Here is a 24,181-nt window from a genome sequence, read left to right on the forward strand (position 1 = left end):
GATGGGTTGAACACACCCCAATGCTGTGTAAGACCAGGGTTTTTTTTACCATACTTCACCACCCTGGTCAGTGCGGGTTTGTAAAGCTGATGGGAAGGAAAGGGGGACCGATTAATATCTCCCCTGCCACTAATCCTAGCTGTGGCTGGGAATCAAACTCAGGTCACCGGGTTTATAACACGGTGCGCGTAAGCCTCAGCGTTACCGATCCCCTCCCCATTTCTATTTTCAGTAGGATGATTCATCATTGTGTGCAACCACTTCAAGGAAATGCGATACTGTGGATGAATATGTGCATAGGCATGCACATGCAGAAGTTTAGGGAAAAAAAGCTGACAAAGCATAAGACATATTCCCGCATAATTTTTCGCAGTTGTGCTGAACAGCTCTCTGATGTGTTTTCTGGTTGTACTTGCTCCTGAAGAAATAAGCGTCGGAGAGCTAACCAGGAGACACGCAAGTGGTGTGTGTGCGCTAGCGTTTAACATACGGACATAGAAATCCAGCCAAGGGAGCGGTTAGCGCGCTGCGCTAAAAAAACGGCAAAGCCGAGTTCGTTTCCCGCTCACGGCCAACACCAGTGAAGATTACCTGAACCAGTCCTGGGCCTCCCCTAGGTCAACTCAGTCTCAAATGAGCACCTGGTACAATGTGTAAATATTGCCACTGGGGAGACAAGGGTGGCCGTGCCGGTACCTAAAAGCACTTGCCCCAAAAGTCTGTTACAGGGGGATATTTGTCTTATGCTAGCAGTTAACGTAGGGACACAGAAACCCAAGCAAGGGCCTTCCGCTGACGATCTGTCGCGTTGAGATTCGCACTCGGACGGCTACAACGCTCCGAGTGACAAACGAGCCAACACGGCGCTGGGTGTCTCCAGGCGACTCCGAAACAAGAAGGAAACGTCATATTTGGCGAACGGCTGCAGAAGTGATATCACAGCTATAAAAGAGAGTGAGCTCAGCAAGCACAGAGAACAAGCATTCACCTCAAAAGCAATTATACGTTCGGATTATTCTTTTTTACCGTAAAGTTGTAGTTTTTGTAAAAAAAAAAAGGGCCTTTATTGAATTACCCACTATTGACTCATTTCAAGGTGGCAGATTTGCAAAAATGACTCATCACAGAAAAGTGGTTTTGGAAGGAATACGCAACACCCGGTAAAAAAAAAAATCCACCCAGTTTTTTCCGTCCCAAGCGCTCAGGCTCCGGCGAGCCAGAAAATGTTTTCACTGCACCCAAACGTGTCACTTTAATGCAAAGTGAGCACACATCAGACGCAGCCCGGCGGTCGACTTTCGGGGGGGGGGGAGGGGTTGGTGGAGGAGGGGGGGGGGGCGTCGGAAACAAGGCGCGGAGCGGGGCCCCGCGCTTCTGGAAGTTTGAAATGACACGTCGCCACGCACGTAGACTCGACCCACGGGCGCTGGCACGACCCGGCCATTATGTAACGTCACGGCTCGCGGCAGGCCTCGGGCTCGGCAGCCGCCAGGAAGACGCGGAAAGCCGGAGGGCAATTAGCGAGCCCCGCCGGCGTCTGGCGAGCAACGCAATGCAGACTCCCTTTTTTTTTGGGGGGGGGGGGGGGCTGGCGGCTCGAGTGTTGAGTTGAGGAGAAATGGCAAGAGGTGGCTGGGTGACTTGGGGGGAGGAGGGGGGGGGGGTTCAGAGGTCAGAGCCCTAGAGCCGGCAATTATGATCTCTCGTCGAGGAGCATAAAGCATCATCGCGAGAACTCCGGTTGTCTTCGCAGCAGCAGCAGCAGCAGCGACGGCTTTCGGCTCGGCCATCGGGGAAAGGCGGTCACCGCGTCGCCCGCGCTTTCAGATGCGCTTCCGCGGCCGTCTGGAACGCTCTTCCTTTCGATATTAGGAAGGCGCTGGAAGCTATGCACTTTTAAATCATCTAGATTGAAAACTAACTTCTGTAGAACAGCTTTTTGTGCTTAGTTTGTTGTCCTTCCCCCGCACCTGCGATTAGCACGGTTGGCTAGGTACGGTGCTAAAGAAGTTCAACATACATAGAACATACATACAACATACATGTACATACAACCTGGGTTTGAATCTGGGTTTCAGCCACAAGTGTAGTGAGATGGGCGGGCTCAGCCTGGTTACAAACGATTGTACATTAACATGGGTGTTTGTCCTCTGAAACCTGTATTATAACCAAGTGGGAGACTGGTGAGACTAAAAATCTCCTTTATTAAATGAAACATAACTACTCGATAGCCCTATACAGTGTATATATATAGACACAGTAATACCCCGGTTTATGGCGGGGATGCGTTCCTGAAGGTGCGATGGCGAATATCGAAACGACGACAATCAAAGCGATGTATAGGTTCGTATTGGATGGCGGAGGCGAAGGCTGAGAGGCGACAGATAACAAGGACGGACGATGCGGTCAGCGACGCGAGTGTGTGGGGTTGAAGCGACACAAATCGGGTCTTGGTATCAATATATATAAAAGTGAAATTTGTGAATGTGTGTCTGTTCGAAATGTTTAGCTTACTTCCCGACATGCAACAGACTTGAAATTTGGCATGTGCGTAGCTTATAGACTGTACACGATGCCAAAAGTATAAAAATAGACTTTTGCATTTTGGGGGGCGGGGGGGGGGCGCAATAATGGATATAATATATTGCACGGCAAGTGAGCGGTGATGTCACATCTGTGATGTCACCCGCATGCGGCTGCGTCACGCAGTGTGCCTGCTGACGTCACGCACCCCCTCCCCCCCACCCTCCGCGTAGGCCGTGTATTAATCCAAGACAAGAATCCAAGTCTCGGGCGAAGCCGGGTAGTAAAGCTCGTCGTCAATAAAGCGACGACGTTTTCGCGGGACGACATAAAACAGGAGACGTGAATCGCGGTATTGCTGCGATGCAGTTACCCGACAATTCGGACCGCGGTTAAAGAAAAATAAATAATCACCTTCAACTGGAGTTGTCACTTCTCCCGAATTCTGTGCCCCAACCGCAAGGCGCATTCTCGTGCGTTTACTTCATTGGGAGGAAGGCGCCCGTCACCTGCTCTGCGAGACGGACGTAAAGCTGGCACCAGCGGAGCGCTCGGAGCGACGACCGTTGAGTGCTCGGTAAATAGCCGCCTTGGCCGGGCAGGTTTGTTAACTCGTGGCGTTTTTTTTGTGTGTTTTTTTTTTCTCCGCGATGGAAAATAATGTTCCTTCGCCGCCTGTCAGTTCAAACACAACGCGTTCACCGTGCTTCTCTCTTTTTTAACGCTTCTCAAATTAGGATGAATGCGTCAACGCGTTGGCGCTGTCCATCCGTTGCATCGTAAACGGCCCGGGGGGGAGAAGGGTGGCGGTGGGCGTGATAACTCTGGTAAATATGATCCTAAGCGAATTCTACTTTAGGATAATGTTGTTTTGCTAATAGCGAGATACCCCGTAGAAAATTGACCAATTCGATCAAAGGGGTTTCCCCGAGGTTGAGGGCAAAAAAAATCAGCGACTCATAGCATGATGCCTCGGGATATACGCATGACCGGCTCAGACGCGAACGTAGAGCTGACCGAGTTTTATTCCCAGCCACGGCTAAACCAAACTCCACTATTTTTTATTTTAACAGGTAAGGCCCCAAATGAGCTACGTAACTATTTTTCAGTAGTGACCTGGCCACAAACGATAGCTCACCGAAGTGGCTTAGCACATGGAAATTCAGAGCAGTCAAATACTCTACATCAGCGGCGAATGATGCCTGGTCCAGTTTAGGGCCCACTCCCCCAACCCCTTCTTCAACCCTTACTAACCAGCATGGTGAAGTACGGTCAAACAACCCCCATAACCAACACAGCATAGGAAGGCCTTCGTCCGGCAGTGGGATTTACATAGGGTTGCAGAATTAAAACTTCGCAACGACATGTAAGTCAGAGAGGAGTTGCACAGCAGAGCGGTGGTGCAGCGGTTAGCGCGCTGCACTACGAATCTGGAGACCCGAGTTCGATTCCCGCTGACGTCGACCAACACCGGTGACGATTATCTGAACCGGTCCGGCGCCTCGCCTAGGTTGACTCAGCCGCGATTGAGTACCTGGTGCGATGTGTACTCACTACCAGTGCTTGCCCCAACGGTCTGTTAAGACTCTATGGAGGATGTTTGTCTGTTTATTACATCGCAGGACAGTGAGAGGTTGGCGGTCATCCAGCAGTGCATTGACACAGGTCTGCGTGTTAAGTCCCACTTTATTCTACAGGTACTCTTTAGCCAACACTGACATTTTATATATATAAATAAACCCGATGTAGTATATTGTGCTTACCGCATAAACACGGGACTTCAAAATAAACCCAATAGTTGGCCTTGACCTCTTTACAGTTCCCTACGAATAAACGCAAACATCACGCACAGAGCTGTTACATCTACCACGTGATGAACTGCCTCCGCTACTTGTGGGACGCGGGGTTTCTTCCCAAGCGACTACGTTGGGCGTGTCCAGGTGATTTAATGGTAAGCCGGGGTAAAACAATCGATCATTCGGTGAACAAATGCGCAGCCACACCTGACCACAGCCAATCCGACGGCTCCGCGTTGCCAACCGAAGGGGAGCTCAAAACTCGATCCTCGCTCGTCCGGAGCAAATAAATTCCCCGAATGTTCTTTAGGTGAGTTTAGCAAAAAAAAAGGAGGGTAACGCATACGAGCTTCATTAACTGCCCATACCCATGTAAAACAATACACGAAATGTGTTTTCACATGCGATATGTGTGCAAACGTAATTTTAAGGAAGAATAGGGACCCAAAAAAAAACCCGCTTTGTGTTTCGTGGCTATACGGTGGAGCAGGTTTAGGTCTTTGTGGCGTTACACTTCCACAGTGAACCTTTCTGTGCCACGGGGGGGGCGAGGGGGGTGGGCCAGAAATTCCGCAAGTGTGACCTCACGGCGGGTACTCGGGGCGCGTTACAGGCGAAATAAAGGGCCCCGGGAATCCTGTGGGGTGCAGATTGCACGGCGATTAGCAACAACAAACAACGCCACGGGTTATGTCACGAGCAAAAATGGCAACCGCTTTTCTTCTTCTTCTTCTCAAAGACACAAAACCTATCCCCCCCCAACTTATATATACAAAGGCAAAGATCAACCCCCCCCCCCACCCCGTTATAGCCTTCAACAGACTTGGGGCAAGTGTGCAAAAAAAAAAGAATAGGTTTTACCCTTTCTGGCAATAAAACAGGTGTTAAGGTTTTCTTAACCACCAAATTGTACACACTAGGTGGTGGTCACCATCGTCGGGCGATCCACTACTGGATTTGCAGGCCTCCTCGAGCTGTGCCAACCAAATGTAATAATAATCCACCAGGCACCCAGCTGATTTCATCGATTCATCGCTCCACATCACCGCGACCCCCCCACCGCCTCGGAGACATTCCATTCCTTGGTTGCCCACTCCGTTATTATTCTTGACCATCAGCCAACGTGCCCGTCTGGTACATCACCACACAAGGAGGTGAACTATTACGCGTACTTCATCTGTTGACCGTAGGGGGAGGGAGAAATTAACGAATCGACCCTGGCCAAAATGAAAATTACGATTACATTTAGATGTTATATCGATTAAATTTTGTTTTGGATTCTTGGAACTCACGATCTTTTGATTGGAAGCCTGCTGCTCGCCTCGACGAAGCTCAGCTCGACACCTGGACTCGTAACATTTGAACAGAGATTTTTTTTTCTTTTTTACGGTTTGCTCCGCAAAGCGTTTTACGAGGCGGTTTAAAGTGAGGTGTTGAGTTTAAATAATATTGACTACTCGGTAATTAAAAAAAGGGGGGAGGCCCTCTGTTCCTTTCAGTCAGAACGCAGGCCGCTGGGCTTTCAGAGCGGTTTATAATAATAACACATTCTGGTGCACGTTATCTACGGGGGGTGGGGGTAGGGGCTGGAGTCACAGGGCAGACGACCGCTGGGCGAGTAACATGTCATAGCCCGGCAGGAATCCGAGCAATGACGTCAACTGTTATTCACCGTCGGTAGGGGGAATAGCGAAATCGCCACCTCGAAAATTCCGGCCTTCCAACAGCGGCGGTGCTCGAGAGAAAAAAAAAATCCAAGCTCAGGGCCTCCCGAAGCTCAAGGGCCCCCGGGATTTATGGCAAAATGGATGCGTCGAATATTGGCTCAAAATTCAAATCCTAATCGACGCAAGAATCGAATAAGCCAAAACAAGCCAATACAATCTATTCTCATCGCTATCGTGTGCGCACCTCTCATCTCACTACATCTCGAATAATCGACGACATCAGTTCTCTGTTCTCACTACGCCTTTGTCTCTCGTCGACTTCTCTTCCGTCACGTCAATAGGAGTTAATGCATTCAAAGGGGGTGGGGGATGGTGGTGGGGGGGGGGGGTCCTGCAGTGGACCAGCAGTGCCACTGGTTTTCTAGACATCTGCTGGCGGCGTTGAATCGCAGCTGCTTCGGTTTATACACGCGGGGAAGGGCAGCAGCGTTCTGCCTCGACAGTGACGGCCGGGAGGGAGATTTCTCCGTTTCTCAGTGGTTAGCAAGCTGCAGTCTTAAGCCGGCGACCTAAGTTGGATTCCCGACCGCGGCTAACATCAGTGGCCTCTGGTACACCCGCCCCCCCCCCGCCCGACCCGAGCGGGGGGCAAACCGTGGGGGGGCGGTCGTGCGGCGGGCAGCGCGTTCAACCGACGAGCGACGGATACGCCGTGCTCCGCGCTTCCTGACGCCGCCGCCGCCGCCGCCGTCGCCGGTCGCTACCCGAGATCGCGTCGGCGCACGCGCCGGAAGAGTTGGTGCCCAGACGTCACGGAGCCTCTTCTGCGGCCAGGCACGGATATTTGAGGCACGGCGGTGCTCTCGCGCAAAAAAAAAAAACAAACACCCGAGCGGCGGATTGAATTGCCCGCTCGCTGGCCGGGGTTGCGGGTTCACGTCGCGCCTGCACGCGGACGGCTCCCGCTGCTGTGGACCCCCCTCCCCCCCCCGCCACAGGGCGCATCGGGATCCACTACGTGGGAGGCGTGGCGTAATTATTTACAGGGCGGCGGCGGCAGCGGCGGCGATTAAAAATCAAAGAGTGAGAGTCGGACGAAACGGTGGGGTGGACTTTGAACGGTTTCAACTTCACCAATTTGTAGGGGGAACACCGCGGGGTCGTTTGCTCGATGATGTAAATGGCCGGAGCGAAAAAGGGTCCTGGCCAGGGATTAGTCCTGGATGGCCGCCTTTGCGAAAATGACATCAGTCTGGCAGCGGGGACCGCGGTTGTCTAGAGGCGCAGCTGGGGCCTGGGGGGGCGGCGTGCGAGAGAGATGAGAGACGGGGGGGGGGAGAAGAGACACAAACTCCCACACAGCGCACGCACGCACACTCACAGATCTCCGGACGAGCACGTGCGCCACAATGCCATAAATGAGAGAAAATGACGATAAGCCTAACGATTCACTTGGGCTTAATCCTTGCATGATGGCAAAGGGCAATACCATGGCGACGAACAAACATTTAGGCGATATTTCATACGTGCATTCATTCGGCCTCCCATTATTCTTTCGCAACAGACCCGAGAGCGAAATTCCAAGATAATTCTGAAAACCGCAATTGCCTGCAAACGTGCTGTGTACTCTGCGCACCGCAGAGGGCTTGAGCTGCCACCCTCAGTGCCTTCCCCCGCTTCTCCCCGGGCCCTATTTCTGGGCCGCTTTATTATGCCTCATTAAACATGGGCCATACGTTGACAAGACTTTAAATTCCGCCGCACGATTCGTAAACGCTGTGAACCTCGGCGTACACACGGGGCCGTGCTTATTAAACACGTGGCTTCCTGCGTCCCCTCTCTCCCCTCTCCCACAACCCCCTCTGCAAATACTCATTTGGGATAATCGAATGCGACCAATCCCCTCCCCACCACCACCTCTCCCCACCATCCACTCCGAGCTGACTGCCAGGCTTGTGGGGGTTTTTTTTTCTTCCCCCCCTGCACCCGGGTCACTCGGGGACGTCTGGACAGGCAGTAATTGAGGGGAAGGAGGGACAGGATAATCCCCCGCATGCTTGGACTCGTTTTTATCACCGCGCTAAACAATCCCCCCGTTTGCTACTCGTCATCCTCGGCCGAGGGATTTATCAGTGCCCTCGCTCAGCATTGCTCAAGTCCGTCTGCACGCTTTTTACTGCCTGGCTTTAAGAGATGCCCACCCCTGATTTAATGTCCCGCATGCCTATTTGCCGATACATGATACAGGAGTGGCTCAGGCTCGCGTGCGGTAGTGGCTGGCTGCGGGAGGAGCTATGAGCAAGATTTGTGCACTTCCATGCTGTTAACTCCTTTTTTTTTGGGACAAACATAAGGAACTGTGGGTTTTATGCATATAGACCACTGTGGTACAGTACTATAGTTCCCGTATGGTTGATGTACGGTAGTGTGTATGTATGTTGAACTTCTTTTACACCGTACATAGCTTAACGTGCTCATCGCAGGTGCAGACTGTGCCAATCCGGAGGTGGTTATGGTCGGGGGCCATATCTCCTGATCTTAAATATATGATAATGAAATGAAGTTCTGTGCACAGAAATAAAACCCATTCACACCCGAGTCAAAACTCTAGCGCGTATCAAAATAACATTTCAGTTCTCAGCTGCATTGTCAGCTGTGAGCCAGGGCAGGAGATTACACATTCCCTTGGTGTGGGTCAGTTTCTCTCTCTCGCTCTATAAGACACCCGGTGAATTGGTGGTACAGTGGTTAGCAAGCTGCAGTCTTAAGCCGCAGACCTAAGTTCGATTCCCGACCGCGGCTAACATCAGTGGCTCCTGGGACACCCCCCCCACCCTGTCCACCTTCATCAACCAACGTGAAGAATGCTCAATCAACCCGAATGACCAACACGGCAGCAGTGGATTGACAAAGCGGTGTACGTGTGCATAACACTACCGCACACGTCCGATTAGCACGGTTGGCTCCGCACGGTACGTAAGAAGTTAAACACACACACTTCAATCACGGGAACCAAGCCATGTTTTCTCTACCAGCGTGCCGATGCGCGCGTGGCCGTGAGCGCGTACGCGCACGGCCACGCGCTGTCCTCTCGCACCCACGTCCGTCCCGTGCCAACCAAACCTCGCCCGGCCCGGCCCGGGCTCAAGGCAGAGCCCCGCTCTCCCCACCAAGTGCCGCCCCCCTCTGTTTGTTTCACACGCGCGGAGACAAAAGGGAAGATCGGGGCGCTGCACCCTCGCTCGGAGACGTGAGGTCATGGGAACAGGATGATCGCACACTTTCTCTCTCTCTCTCTCTCGAGCGAGCGAGCGAGAAAGAGCCGCGCGGCACTGTCCGGCCGTGGCTTGGCGGACGCCACGGGATGCTCGGTGACCCCCGCGTGGCCACCGTCGCCAACCGTCGCCGCCGTCGAGAATTTAATTTCGAATCGATTGACGACTCCCGTTGTCGTGTTGGGACGAGAGGGCAAGAGGCTCGCGCGTGTGGAGGATTCTATTTTTACATAATTTCGACGGAGGCGTTGACCAGCATGACAGAGGGAACACCGAAAACACAAGGTCAGGTTTTTGGGCACTAATCTCATCGTCAAATCCATTTCCCGACCTTCCATGTGTCACCTTGGGGCACAATTGAGACATTGACAAATATTCCTTTTCTTCCGCCGGCGGCAATCTCATTGCGGCTGTTTTTCCCGAAAATAATTTCTCACCGAATTCTTCCTGGGTCGCTGGCTGGTAGACTGGATGCTATAAAAGACCAGTGGCCAATTCCAACGTCAGCGGTATACTGGATGCGGTGTGCCCGGGGTGCAGAAACATTTTCTGGGTTGACGACACCGACAGACCTGGCTGGCGTGAACCCTCGGCTACGTCAACATGTAAACTAAACACTTTTAACACTTTTGATTTAAAGCTTTCGTGACAGCAGTGATTCATATTCTTGGTTCTTTCGGTAAAGTCACGTTGAAGGGAAACAATAAAATAATAAAATATATACAACAATACTTTTAACACTATTTTTTTTATTTTAGCAGGTAAGGCCCACTGAGCTACATGGCTCTTTTTCAGAAGTGACCTGGCCGCAAATGATAGCTCAACGAAGTGGCTTATCACGTGGGAATTTGTAGCAGCCAAAGACTGCTACAGGGTAAGGATCGAACCCGCGACCTCCTGCACACCCAGCGAGAGAGTTAACATCTCGCACCCTGTAACTCCTGGGAGCGTGTGCTTTAACACACCTACTTTGTTCCATCGTTCCAAAGCGTGTATTCTACGGAATGGGCGGAGTGCTTTTTTTGGAAACGGGGAACCAAGAAGCGCAGCTCAGCCGAACACGCGCGAGGACTTAACAGGAAAACGCCGGGGGGAAAAAAAATTACATTAATTTGGCCGGCGCTGGTGACGACGGCGGCGGTGGCGTGTCACTCGTTAAATTTTAACGTTCGAGAGGCAACGCCTGAGAAAGCACGTGCTCGGTAGCAGGTCAGGTAACGTCACGTAGACCCCCGCGCTCGCAAACGCTGCACAAACACGATACAAACACAATGTGAGGATGCGGATGGGAACGACCAGCAGGGAAAGAATTACGGTCGGTCGTCCGAAATGCTAAAGAACAAAAAAAAATCGAAAATATTCACGCCTCTACCTCTAAGCGGCCTCCCTTCCCGACTCACGTGGAAGAGAGCATGTGATGTGAAGAGGCACATTTTAAAACTATTTGTTTACTCAGCATATAGCACTGCTTACAATAACATCGTCTATATCAAGCCTATATTATTTATATATACACTCACATTACTTAAGATATACACGTGATTTTTTCCGAATTTTATATTATCATCATCACCACTTGGCAACAGACACTATCTGAAGCGTCTTTAATTTGCTCATTCATTTACACACAAAAGAACACACACACACAACCTCCTCCCTCTCTACACCGAGGAGCAGGACGCTGGCCACTGCCCGGTCTCGTTTCTCCGCGGCAGCCCCCGCGCGGTCATCGTCAGCCCCCGATGCACATTCGCAGCAGCAGCAGCGTTCAATCCACACACCACCTTTCAAGAGACACTCAAAGGTCCCACCGCAAAGTTTAAGAGCGACATCGAGCGCGGCTCCACGCACGGTCATTCAGCGTCTACGAAATGCTGCGCGAGTTACAAATCCCATTGATATTATTAAATTAAAGCGCCAGAATCATCGGGCGACTCTTGTCGAGAGAGTCGTCGGAGCGGACGCTCGGGTAACCGTTGCGGAACTCCCCAGCCCTTGACGAAAGTGCAGCTCTTTGCCTCCGGAAAACTTCCGGAGATCATGTCATCCCGGGGGCCTCCTGGGACGGGGTCAAACACGCGCGGCGTGCAAACACGACCTCGTCTCCCTGCGGCCGGCAGCGGTCTCCCCCTGCGCGCCGCCATAAATCAAACCCGAGGCGGCAGTGCCTGCCGTCCCTTTCAGACCGCACGGAGTTAATTGTCGGCTGGCAAATCGCACTGTGAGAGTTAGTAAATGAACCTACGTGTCGCCGTGGAAACAAAATATTCGATGTATTTTTAGTCGAGGGAAGCTGCCGGTTCGATTCGATCTCCCGAAGCCAGCTCTTGAAACCTGAAGGTTTCTCAAATCGCCTTTGCCCTCCGTCCAGCCAGCGGTACAGATGGGCGCACCGCAGTCAGTCGATCGGCAGGTTGCGTGCGGCGGGGCAGTGGGTCCCGTACTCCCACCTCTTCCAAGAGTAGACCAATTACCCTGTAGTGGGGGCCCCTCCGCCAGCAGTGGCTTGAGCATAGCAGCTGCTGGGCTGCAGATTTCACCTCGAAGTCAATTGGCCTACTGGCATAGCAGACTCATGTTAACTAGCAGGATGTATTTAAGCATGCCAACTCTGGACCAGTTTTGCCCTTCTGGGGCTCATCATCATCATCAGAGTAGGGCGTGCTAAATAAGCACGGCCGCTTTACCAGATGTTATTGGACAGCGACCTCCCTCTACCCCATGGGTCATCTAAACTTAGAGCCCGTTCTCTCACTCGCTCTCACTCCGGCTTGCACTCCCATACTTTGGAAATAATCCACTCGCGACTGCCACTCCAATGAGCTCAAGCGGAACCCATGAGAGGAATGAGACTTTTTTTTTTTAGCGCGAACAAAAAATCTTTAAAATTAACGAGCAAACCCCAAAGAGAAACGAGCGGCAACAGTGCACGCGTACAGCCGGATACGTTTCATCCCAGATGCGGTGTACGTGCCATTTTTAGAAGTTTACTGAAATTCATCGGGGGTTTGGATCGCATTAAGTGCTGCAAAAACGCAAACGAGTCGAACCAACATGTGCACGCACACACGGAGCAGCATGCACGGAGAAAGACACACGCACCCTTGACACAGCGTGCTTCACATGCGCACGTACACGAACGCTCACCCGTGCAGACACTCGCACCCGCGTGTGTGCACACACGTCCCACGACAAAATCCCGCGAATACATATGTACATGAACGCACACACAAGGCAAAGATCGCCCGATAGCCTCTTGAAGCAAGTGCGTTAGCGAGCGCCTATGAAGGCCGGCGTGACACACAGGGTGGTGGGTGGCCAGCATCGCGCCCGGCCACCTTTCTCTCCCCAGTGGCGATGTTAACACACCACACCAGGTACTAATTTAAAGCTGAGTCGACCTAGGGGAGGCCCAGGAACGCTTCACATACTCGTCCCCCGGGTGTTGGCCGTGAGCGGGAATCGAACTCTGCTCGCCGGTTTCGCAGCGCAGCCACGCTCACCGCTGCACTACCACGTTCACGAACGCGCACACATGCACACCCCGTGGAGGAAGAGACATGCGCGCACGGCGCGTGCACGTGAAGACGCACGGTGCGCGCACCCGCACACACACGTGCACACACCAGACGGCAGACAGGCACAAAGCGTGGGGGAGGGAGGTGGAGCGAGCGGGGGGGGGGCAGCAGCGGGGGTGGGTGGGGGGGAGCGCAGTGGGATGGGACTGAGCTGCTGAAGAGGAGGAGGAGGAGGAAGGGGGTAGGGGCATTTGCCTTATATGGCGCCGGGGGTGATGTAATGGTAGGGGGCTTAACAGCCGAGCGCTTGTTTCAGAATTGATTTGCTCATTGTTTTGCTGGGAAGTACGCGGCGGTGGTGGCGGCGGCAGCGGCCCGCTTGGAAAACTTCGCCCCCGAGCACGGCCAATTCGGCAATGTTCAGAGTTGGTTTTTTTCATCGCAGCGTTCGCGGCGGCGGAGGATAACGGGGGGGGGGGGGGAAACATTTTGTTTATCTCCGACAAAACAAACCATGGACGGAGGGGCAGAGCCACGCCGGAGATGAGACGCACGGATCAGCCCTGCGATTGCTCTGCGTCCATCTCGCTTTCGCCAAGCAATGTAATTAATCGCGGTCGCCGGGGGGGGGTGTCTCTGCACCGAGCATAGCCGGAGTTGGGCTCGCGTCGATCGAGCGACAAGGAAAGTCTTTCCCTCCCTCCGCGAAGAGACGATGCACACCGAGAGGCGCATCGACTAGGCAAGGCTCGTCGTCCCGCGCGTGGCAAGCGACTCGGAGGAGGAATGTAGCGAATGACCGGTGAATTTCATTCACCGGACGGTTCCCGGTTTTGCACAAGGACGCTTTGCAAAAAGTGAGTAAGAGCGCCCTTCGCGTCGCGTTCATCCGTTTGTTCGTTTGTTGTTTCTATTCTCCGTGGTCTGGTGCGCGTCCTCTCCCGCCTGCTGTCCGTTGCCAGGGTCACGCGTAACACGGGGCCCGGGCAATGTGCGCTGTCACGCCGGAGCGAGAGCGCGCGCGGCTCACAGACAGCGCGGCTCGCTCGCAGACAGCGCGTCGAGCGGCGATGTTGCATGCGCGTGTCGCACGCTCGCTGTGGCGCTAGAGGCAAGCGAACGATGAGACGGTCCTCTGGCAGGCAGCTGTCAATGTTGGTGATGTCAGCGTTGTCGCTCAGCTTAAAGTTGAGTTGAGGTCAATAAATTAGCGGATGTTTTTGCTTTTCGTCATTTGCTTTTTTAAGATGGAGACATTGCACTTGTTCCTCGAGTATCTCACGTGACAGCCAAGTCAATGCCATGACCACACCGTATTGACGCAGACATCGGGCTGAACGTGCAACAGGACAATAATCTCACAAAGAGCGTCCGTAAGCGTTTGTGTATTCACTCCCTGCACGATTAGAAGCGGGGGGATGGGGGGTGGCCGCGGTGCAATGGTCAGCACATTGAACTTTGCAGACCAATCCAGAGTTTGCAGGTTTCATCTCTCGGTGCGACAGCCCAAACAACGGTGCAAGCTCCTTAAATCCTCCGCTGCTCTGTCCACCCAAAGTGTAATTGTGCGCATCGCGATTAGTTAAACGTCGGGTCTCGTGCGATGGGGATAAAGCGTGTGTATATTGCTATCTCACCCAAGATGTTTTACGTGACAAACCTTACTAATTGGCTGTTGTGTCGGGGTTTAACGCGACGCACATTTGGATCTAACGCGATCTAACCCAAAAAGACAAACAAACTTTGGTATGGATATGAATCGCGAAATCCTACATGTTAAACTCATCCAATGTGTCTGGCCAGGATGGAAGAGTAGGCCAAAAGATGGATAACCTGTAGGGCTCTTTCTCGTGGAAGCTCCTTCACGCCGGCAGTGGCGTAAGCAAAGCGACTGCACGGCTTGCACTTTTGACCTTTTGCCGAATTGCGGATGGCAAAGTTGACAACAACAGCGACGACGGTCTGGCACGCAAACACTCGAGGCCCTGCGGGGAACGTTATCGTTGACAAAATCGACTTCCAACAAAATCGCTCAACTTCGCCACCAGAAAGTTGGAACGGCGGGAGTGGGGGGCAAATTCCTCGCAAACAGCAGCAACAGCCGTGACCCCCACCGCCTCGCCGAACCCCCCAACCCCTCCACCGCCCCCCGTGCCCTCTCTCCCTGACCTCCATCAATGCGTTTTTTTCAACGCGGCGATGCTCGGGCACAGCGAGGCTCAACCTCGGCCCCCTTTGTGAGCGCCCAGGATTAAAGCGATGCAAACGAACGCGACGGACAACGAAGCCCCCCGCCCCGCCCCGCCCCCCCCTCCCCGTTCGCAGTGTGCCGCAGAGTTCGTCGATTCGTCATCATTTGTGCCGATTTATTTAGGGCCGCCGCCGCAGTGGTGCACTGTACTCTTGACGGTGAGCACGCCGGACTTGCCATGCAGAGTTTGTCGCTTCAGTTCACCCAGCAGCATAAGTGGGTTCACCAGAGCAAGTCGACTGATCAGCGGGTACCGCGCGTACGTACGTTGAACTCCTTTTGCAACGTACGTAGCCAACCGTGCTTATCGGAGGCGTGTTGGGAAGAAAAACAAACTGAACACGGACAAAAAGCCGTTCTAAAGAAACGAGTTCTTTGTGGCGAGGTAAAGCGTGCAACCCCTTGCGAGACGTCTACCCGGCACGCAAGAGTAAGACAAATATTCTCCAGCGGGCCTTCTCTCGAAGTCGTGGGGCCTTGCCGTCAGCAGCGATGAGGCTAAAGACATCGCAGGGCGGGGCATGCCGTTTATTGCCAATTAACCTTTGACTCGAGAGAGTCTTGGCCGAGGTGCAAGACACTCTTTGAGCACGATCCCGGCGCACTGAGATGTTTGGCCAACACGCACGGTGTTTTGGCTATGTGTGGAAGGAAACTGGAGAACCTGGAGAAAAGCCATCGTGTGTGGGGAGGGGGGGGGTTAACACTCGGCACTGCAATCTCCTGGCCACCCCTCACAACCACGCGCCTACAGCAACCTGGAAAGCCCACGTGGTCACCCGAACCGGGCTCAACTTGCGCTTAGCTTCCGAGATATCATGATATCGGGCACTGTTATTTTGTCCGATGGATTTGGCCAACGCACTTTAGTCGATGGATACAGGAAATACGTCTCGGTTCTTTTCAGCGACTCTATCTCGATTCCTTGGAACCTATGCAATAGGCAGGAGACGGATAATATGACCGCGGCCATTAGAACAGCTACACGCGTCTCCAGGCAGCTGAATAACGAGGTGGATGTGTAACCTGCAAACACAATGTTATCGGCTCTCCCAGTCATAAGCCTCACTCTATGAGAGTGAAGATCTGCACGTGGTGTGGTGCAAGCCGCAGCACAATTTCACTACAAGCCAGCACGAGGACAGCGCAACGGTGTCCATGAACACCCAAATTATCACCTTGAGGTCCTCCTAAAGGTCTTATGTTTTAGGGTCCTCACCGAGACCTTGCTACTGGTCCACTGGTCCACTTGCACCTGACCTTCTGACCTTTCCAAGCCCCCCCCCCACACCCCCCCCCCGCATTGCCGTGGTCCAGTGGCCACATGTTTGTTAGAGCGCAATTATTTTGCAGCCCAATTTGCTCGTCAATGATTTACGGAGCGCGGCAAAATTGCAACGGCGAAGCTCTGGGCCGTGACAACGCTCAAAACGTCGGAGGGCAACAACCACGAATTCAGAGCTTGTTGCTCTCATTCGTACGTGGATGGGTGTTCTTCTTCTTCTTCTTCGGCGAACTCCACCAGGGGTCACACTGATCAGCAAGGGTAGCCCTGTGCTGCGCGGGGAAGGTTTGGGCTGAGCCCCCCTACAGCCGAAGCCCTCGCCACCTCTCCTGCCGAAATCTCAGCCCCCCCCCCCCCACTCTGCCGCATTCCCAAAGTTGATTAAGCGACGTGCATCGCAGCCTTTACTCGTGTACACGGGTTGGGGAGAGCCTGCGAGTGAGCGAGCGCGGAATGTATGACAAACAAAAGGAGAGGGCATCGTTACTTATTCTGATTAGCGTTTAACAATTGTTTAAAATGCGTTTAACATTGACTGTGGTGCGCACTCCCACGCGGGGTTTTTGTATGGGCCCCCTCCCCCCCCAAAGGTCACTCTCCAGGACCGGACCGGGGTTGCGTTCGCGTTACCGTTGATATTTTGTCCACTGAGCCAAAATGTTGTTTCGACTCTCGAGAAGACACACAAAGTCCAAGCGATTTCCAGGCCAAATGAGCGACGAGGCCATGGGTGCCAGTGGTGGAAACGCCGCCTTCCCGTGACGGGCGTGGGTATATCCTTACGGCAACCACTGCTGTTCTTCCCTACAAAAGTGGCACCTATTTTATCCGACCCGGGAGGAAAGATGATGATGATGATGATGTGCCAAGTCAACCCCAAAGCAGCCTCCTTCCCAATTACGAGCTGCGCCACTCCAACCTCGGAGCCACATGGCCGGTTGTAGAACACTGCCTTGCGCCGAAACTCACCCAACACACGCGATAAAGCCTTGCAAGTCAGTCAGCCCGCACTCCTAGGTTCCTACACGCCTAACCAAAGGATACAGCCTGTTTGAGGGTGCGTGGCCTCTTCCGTAGCGCGTATTGCTCGACAAAACACTTTGAAACCAACAACTTCACGGATTTGGATTCGAGAGACGCCAATTTGTCTTCTTGGACACTGGCGTCCCGGGAAGTGAGCTAAATGAGCAGGAAAGGGCAACAACGAATCTCTGCGCGCGTTGTATATGTACGTGCACCTAGCCTGGCACAAGTGCCGTGGTGGCGTCGATGGCACTTCAGGGCGAACGGCGGTTGCTGCGAGAAGTCTTTGTGGACATATTTGAGAACAGTCAGTGAATGTTACTCCTGAAGATAATTGTTATTGATTGAGTCGATTACTTATAGAACCATTTGTCAAACTCACTGCTCGGTGAAAGCCTCCACGCATGCTGTTGGTTGTGAGGATTCTTTGACCATACTTCACCACGCCGTTCAGTATGGGTTCATGAAGGTGCACGGGAAGTTGTGGGGGGGGGGGGGGGTGATGAGGCAGGACTGGTTCAGATATCATTCACAGCGGACGGTAGCCGTGGCCGCGAGTCGAACTCGGGCGACCAAATTCGGAGTACAAGTAAGCGAACCCCTTGGACTGTATAACTAGGGGGGCACGGAGTGGCAGTTCGTGTGTACGGAGCCGGAGTTCTTGTGTACGGAGCCGGAATTCGCGTGTACGGAGCCCGGAGTGTGTCGGCGGACTGTCGGTATGAACGATAATCCATTATACAGCAACCGCCGTGAGACAGGCACAACGGCAAAGGCTGCAAGGTTTGACGGGCAGTGCTGTAAACCTCCTTGATGTTACACAAATACATCAGCTCGCGTACGGGACCCGCAGATACACGAGACAAAGATCCCCCCCGCGTAGCCTTAAACAGATTGTTGGGGGCAAGTGCTGTTAGCGAGCACCTATGAAGGCCGGCACGGCACACGAGGGGGTAGGGTGGGTGGCCAGCACCACGCCCGGCCGCCTTTGTCTCCCCAGTGGCGATGTTTACTACCCACCGCACCAGGTACTCATTTTCGGCTGAGTCGACCCAGGGGAGGAACCGGTTCCGATATTTGTCACCGGTGTTGGCCGCGAGCGCGAATCGAACCCGGGTCGCCAGGTCCGTGGTGCTAACCGCGACGCAACCACTCCCCACAGACGCACAAAGAGCACACGCGCGCCCCCATATGCGAGCACATTTATAAGCGCGCGCACGTTTTGAGCGGCTAACGCGCATTTAATAAGCGGGCACTAAAAAGCGCGCGGCGCATGTGTCTCGACCGAGTCGCCGCGGCGATCAAAGCGAATCATGACATCACCGGCGGCCTGAAAGGGCCTGTCACTCAGCAAGTGCGGCCACCGTCTCTCGCGAACGACACGCGGGGAAAGGGGGGGGGAGGAGTGTGAGGTGGGGGGGGGCGCTCCCGCTCCCGCCCCCGCCCCCCCCCAACTCGCACCCCACCCCGAGCCCTGAGCCACACGATCCGGGTCTCGCCCCTCGACTTCGCAAGCGAGCGCGGGCCACAGCGAGAGCGCCGATCAAAAGCGAACGCTGAAAGATAAATGTGCGTGAACGAGGGCGGCGCGGTTTTCAGTTCACCTGCAGCGTACGCGGCTTCTTATTTTCACGCTCGTTTTTTGTCTCCTTCCCATCCTGTGTGTGGTTTTTAATAATGGGTAACACTAGCAGGGTCACAAAAACAAATTGTCCACAAAGCAAAACATTGTTGGTCTTTTGCTCTTTTTTTTTTACGCGACGGCAATTTTACACACTTCAGAATGTGTCCAAAAGCCCTTCGGCGGGGGGGGGTGGGATGGGGGCTCAATATCCGGTTACTTGTTTAGTCTAAAACATGGGAGAGTAACAAAAATGTGACAAAAGCTTTGGAGAGAGGAATCCGTAATTTCTGCGCGCGTGCCCCCAGGGAGAGGACAGACATAGCGCAATGATCCACGGTCTCGGCTCAGTGTCCTCCCGGCCACTGGCTTCAGACGTACCACTCATTTGCCCGGAATGTTAATGGGGGCACATCAAGACCACAAAGATGTGATGTGGCCAGAGAGAGAGAGAGAGACAAAGCGAACAGCGAGGGAGGAGCGGGGGAACGCCTCGGTGTTTATTAAATTGTTATTTTCTCGCGTAAATATTAGCCCAGAAACATTATGTCCAGCACGCGAAAGCACGCTTGTGTGTTTTATACGAAGACGTTCAATTATCGAAAGAATGCGACTAATGGTGCTTTTATTTTAATATTAACCTATTTTGAGAGAAAAAAAAGTTGGGGTCAAAGTCAAGTTTGTGTTAGTTTTGCCTTTAAATGTCGTGGGCATGTTCACGTTATTCAATTATTGGCCAAGTCTACACGAACACCACACACACACAAACACCACACACACGCAACAACAACAACGACGACAACCGCCATTCGCCACTAAGTGGCGGTGACGTCACCATGGCGCTTGTGCCAGGCTATGTGCACGTCGAGGTCACGTGAATTGTCGAACACCCACTGGCAGGAGGTCATAGGACAGACCCAGGTGCTATGAGTTGACTGACTGAGATGATTGGCCGATGCATCACCAGTGCCCCTACTGTGACCAAAGACAAAGATCCCCCGTGTAGCCTTAACAGACTGTAGGGGCAAGTGCTGTTAGCGAGCACCTATTAAGGCCGGCATGGCACACGAGGGGGTGGGTGGCCACACACACACGGACACACACACAGACACACACACGGACACACACACACACGCGGAGTTATTTCTACGTGAAGCGCATTTACAAAACCCCGCCTCGTAATGTAATCGCCAAAACGGTGTTCCCCGAACCGGCTACCCACAGCAGGAATTCTCACAAAGTCAAGATTTATTTTCGCATCAAGTACGACAACGTCACTCTTAAGCGTATATCGGCAACGCAGGCTTGTGATGCCCACCTGCTATGAAGTCCCAGCTGGCGAAGAATAAGAAAGGTCTCCCAAAGGAGGCAGTTGTTGTTTGAGGACCACATAAGACCGTGTTATGTTAAACACTAGTTTATAATTTACCAGGTAAGGCCAACTGAGCTATATAGCTCTTTTTTCACAAATGATACCTCAACGTAGTGTCTTATCACGTGGAAATTCATAGCGGCCAAATACTCTGAACGCATGTTGATTCTAAATGTGGAGGAAAAAACCGGAGGACCCGGAGAAAAAGTCCACGTGACCACGGGGAGAACACGCAAACTCCAAATATACAGCAGCAGGCGTCAGGGTTAGGGTCGAACCCACGCCCTCCTGCATACCAGGCGAGGGAGTTACCATCTCCTAGCCACCGTGGCGCCCCATGCGATTGGGTTCACCCTGCGTTGTCTCCACGCATGAATCCTTGAGACCACGAACACAGTGTAGTCTCCAAAAGAATGTGCGAATAAAAATATGCAATCTGTTCCATATCTCCCTCATTGTGCCAATACGCCATTTGAGTATCAACGGGTTTTTTTTTGTTCTCAAGCAATTGTGGCATCTCAATAGCATGGCATTCGCCAGCCTCTCTGAAGTAAATAATGTGATGGATTACAAATCCTGAGCAAGTTTCAAATTTTTTAAAAAATTTAAAAGCCTTCAAACTGCTCCTAGCGCATTCACCACAACATGTGGTCAAGCAAATTTGTAATCAAGTGTAACGTAATTGATTAAAATACACTTCTGCCAAAGATTCACAATCACTTGTAATTGAATATACAACATAAGCATTCAGAAATTGCCTGGAAATTACTCCGGTTATTAAGAAGTAATTACGGTGGCTTGGGGCGGGCGGGGAGAGATTGGGAGCAAAGCATGAACCCCAAACTTACAATCCCATATACGTCTGGCTTTAGGGTCATCAGCATGACCATTTCCTCTACTCTTCTGGTTAGGAAAAATAATAAAGGATGCTTTCTGGGTGTAATGGTTAGCACACGGAACTTGTCAACCCAGAGGTCGCCAGGGCAATTCACCTTCCTGGTGCAGCGGTCGAATAAATGGTGCCAAGCTCCTTCAGCCCCACCGTGCCCCGCTCGCTTCTTTTCACCCGGTAGCATGCATGGGTGACGCCACGGTTAGTCGATCGGCAGGTCGGGGTTGGGTGCTGGAAAGTCTCCTGGGTGTGCATCCCACCCCGTTCCGAGACGTCTCGCCGGCACGGGAAGAGTTTGCCAAATACCCTCCACTGGAGGGGCTCTAGTGAGCTCCCTTTAGTGAGCACCCTTTAGTGAGCACCCTTTAGTGAGCACCCTTTAGTGAGCTCCTCCAAGTGAGCTCCTCCAAGTGAGCTCCCCCTAGTGAGCTCCCCCTAGTGAGCTCCCCCTAGTGAGCTCCCCCTAGTGAGCTCCCCCTAGTGAGCTACCCCTGGTGAGCTCCCCCTGGTGAGCTCCTCCAAGTGAGCTCCTCCAAGTGAGCTCCTCCAAGTGAGCTCCCCCTAGTGAGCTCCCCCTGGTGAGCTCCCCCTGGTGAGCTCCCCCTGGTGAGCTCCCCCAAGTGAGCTCCCCTAAGTGAGCTCCCCCTGGTGAGCTCCCCTAAGTGAGCTCCCCCTGGTGAGCTCCCCTAAGTGAGCTCCCCTTAGTGAGCTCCCCCTAGTGAGCTACCCCTGGTGAGCTCCCCCTAGTGAGTTACCCCTGGTGAGCTCCCCCTAGTGAGCTACCCCTGGTGAGCTCCCCCTAGTGAGCTCCCCTTAGTGAGCTCCCCCTAGTGAGCTACCCCTAGTGAGCTCCCCTAAGTGAGCTCCCCCTAGTGAGCTCCCCCTAGTGAGCTCCCCTTAGTGAGCTCCCCCTAGTGAGCTCCCCCTGGTGAGCTCCCCCTAGTGAGCTACCCCTGGTGAGCTCCCCCTAGTGAGCTACCCCTGGTGAGCTCCCCCTGGTGAGCTCCCCCTGGTGAGCTCCCCTTAGTGAGCTCCCCCTAGTGAGCTACCCCTGGTGAGCTCCCCCTAGTGAGCTCCCCCTAGTGAGCTACCCCTGGTGAGCTCCCCCTGGTGAGCTCCCCTAAGTGAGCTCCCCCAAGTGAGCTCCCCCAAGTGAGCTCCCCTAAGTGAGCTCCCCCTGGTGAGCTCCCCTAAGTGAGCTCCCCCTGGTGAGCTCCCCCTAGTGAGCTCCCCCTAGTGAGTTACCCCTGGTGAGCTCCCCCTAGTGAGCTCCCCCTAGTGCAGGCCCTTTTGGCATCAGTGGCGGCCTGAGAGAGAGAGGCTGCAGGTCTGCACCTTCACGTTGTTGAGGGTGAAATTAGGAGTAGAGCCGCAAAACCCAAAAACGTGTGAGCTCACAAACATTCTGTCTCACCATCATCAACGCGAGCATTACCCCCAACTCCCGAGGGAGGCATTTTTGTTTGCAAGTTTTAGTTTGACTTTATTGCATCTCTAAAACGGTTTCCTACCACCGCCCCCCCCCCCCCCCGAAAAGAGGGCTCGGGACCGCCCGCCCGTCCGTAGATGAGGAGCGGATGTGGTTGGTGCGGAATAAAATGGGCAAGAGCAAGGAGGCATGGGGGGAGCAGGATCTGTGCAGTGGCTGCCAGCCAAATGGGCCTCTCCGGCTGGCCCAGCCCGGCTGGCCCCAGTCCGGCTGCGCGGGGTTTTATTGATGATCCGTCGTCCCGCTTTGTCCCCCGTGTGCGGAGCGGCCTCTATCTCAACCCAGCCCCCCCCTCCCCACCCACACCGCCCCCACCTTGCGTCTGCTATCTTCGGCCCGTGGCTCATTTTTCACGCGCGTCTTCCCTCCATTAATTCATTTTGCGTCTTTACAGTATTGCTCTGGTGAGTGTTTTTTTGGCGTAACACAGTTTTTCTTTGGCTTTTGTGCCCGCTGATGTTGATGCTGCCCGTGTCGCAAAGCCAGGGTTGACACGCCGGTTCGAGTCGTTACGTTTCATTTAATGAAGGAGACTCTTAAGTCCCACTAGTCTTAGTTATAATACAGGGTTCAGAGGACAAACACCCACGCCAATGTACAATCGTTTGTAAGCAGGCTGAGCCCGTCCATCTCACGACACTTGGTATCGCCGGTTTAATCACGGGTGGCTGAAAACCCAGATTTCAAACCGAGTTTGAGTGCGTTGACATTCTTTGCACACCGGACGTAGCCAACCGTGCTAATCGGAGGTGCGGAGGAAGGACAGCAAAACTAAACACGCAAAAAGCAGTAATAACTAATGTCGGCTATTAAGACTGCAATGCATGCGTTGTATCACGTGCGTACCAACTGGATGCTTTTCGATTGTACGTGTTGTATGGGTGGGTTGTGTTAGGCCACTGACCTGACGTCGATACCCAGACATGGCTAACATCCGTGGTAACATCTGAACCAATCTGCATTGACCAGCGCATTGAAGTATAGCATTGTATGGTCAAAAAAAAAACCCGCCCAGACCCACATGGTGAAGCATTCAGGCAGCGGTGGACTGACAAAGAGCCGCAACATTATACATTATTGCATAGGTTGCCACATCACGTGTTAATGTTACCCTTGCGGGCACTAGAAGGCACTACCATTCGGCATAATGCAAACCAGTGGGTTCTTAACCTGGGGTGCACGCACCCCCTGGGGGTGCGAGATGCCCTTTCTGAGAACCAAAGGGGGTGCGAGGCTGCAGTTAAGGTGAAGATGTAAACAAATGTACTGTTGGATAGAATGACAACCCTGAATCGTGACGTTATTCATGAAGATCAACTCAGGGGGAGGTGAATAATGATATTACCAGATTCGCAGGTATCCGCATTTGCTGACTGAGCTCACGGGCGGGTGCCCTTCCCATGCCACCGCATGACCCAAGGTTGACACACGGCAGCCACAGCTCGAGTGTGTGCGGTGAGAATCGCGCA

At 53.2% G+C, this 24,181-nt stretch overlaps 2 protein-coding genes across 6 annotated transcripts in view; one reads left to right on the top strand and one right to left on the bottom strand.

The window, feature by feature from the left end:
* Nucleotides 1–24,181, bottom strand: part of CMSS1 (cms1 ribosomal small subunit homolog) — a 177,378-nt gene that overhangs the window by 117,106 nt on the left and 36,091 nt on the right. The window lies entirely within an intron of this gene.
* Nucleotides 1–24,181, top strand: part of LOC116952906 (filamin-A-interacting protein 1-like) — a 128,410-nt gene that overhangs the window by 75,157 nt on the left and 29,072 nt on the right. The window contains exon 1 of one of the 3 annotated variants that reach the window (XM_032972599.2): nt 13,086–13,636. The exons of the other annotated variants lie outside the window; for them this stretch is intronic. Coding sequence (XP_032828490.1) covers nt 13,575–13,636 — 62 coding nt within the window. The 5' untranslated portion in view covers nt 13,086–13,574. Of the gene's footprint in view, nt 1–13,085; nt 13,637–24,181 lie in introns of those variants that run through there. 3 annotated transcript variants of the gene reach the window in all.

This window comes from Petromyzon marinus, chromosome 49 (genome assembly GCF_048934315.1).
Source record: "Petromyzon marinus isolate PM22_M1 ecotype Great Lakes invasive population chromosome 49, UKy_Petmar_22M1.pri1.0, whole genome shotgun sequence".
Classification (NCBI taxonomy): Eukaryota; Metazoa; Chordata; class Hyperoartia; order Petromyzontiformes; family Petromyzontidae; genus Petromyzon; species Petromyzon marinus.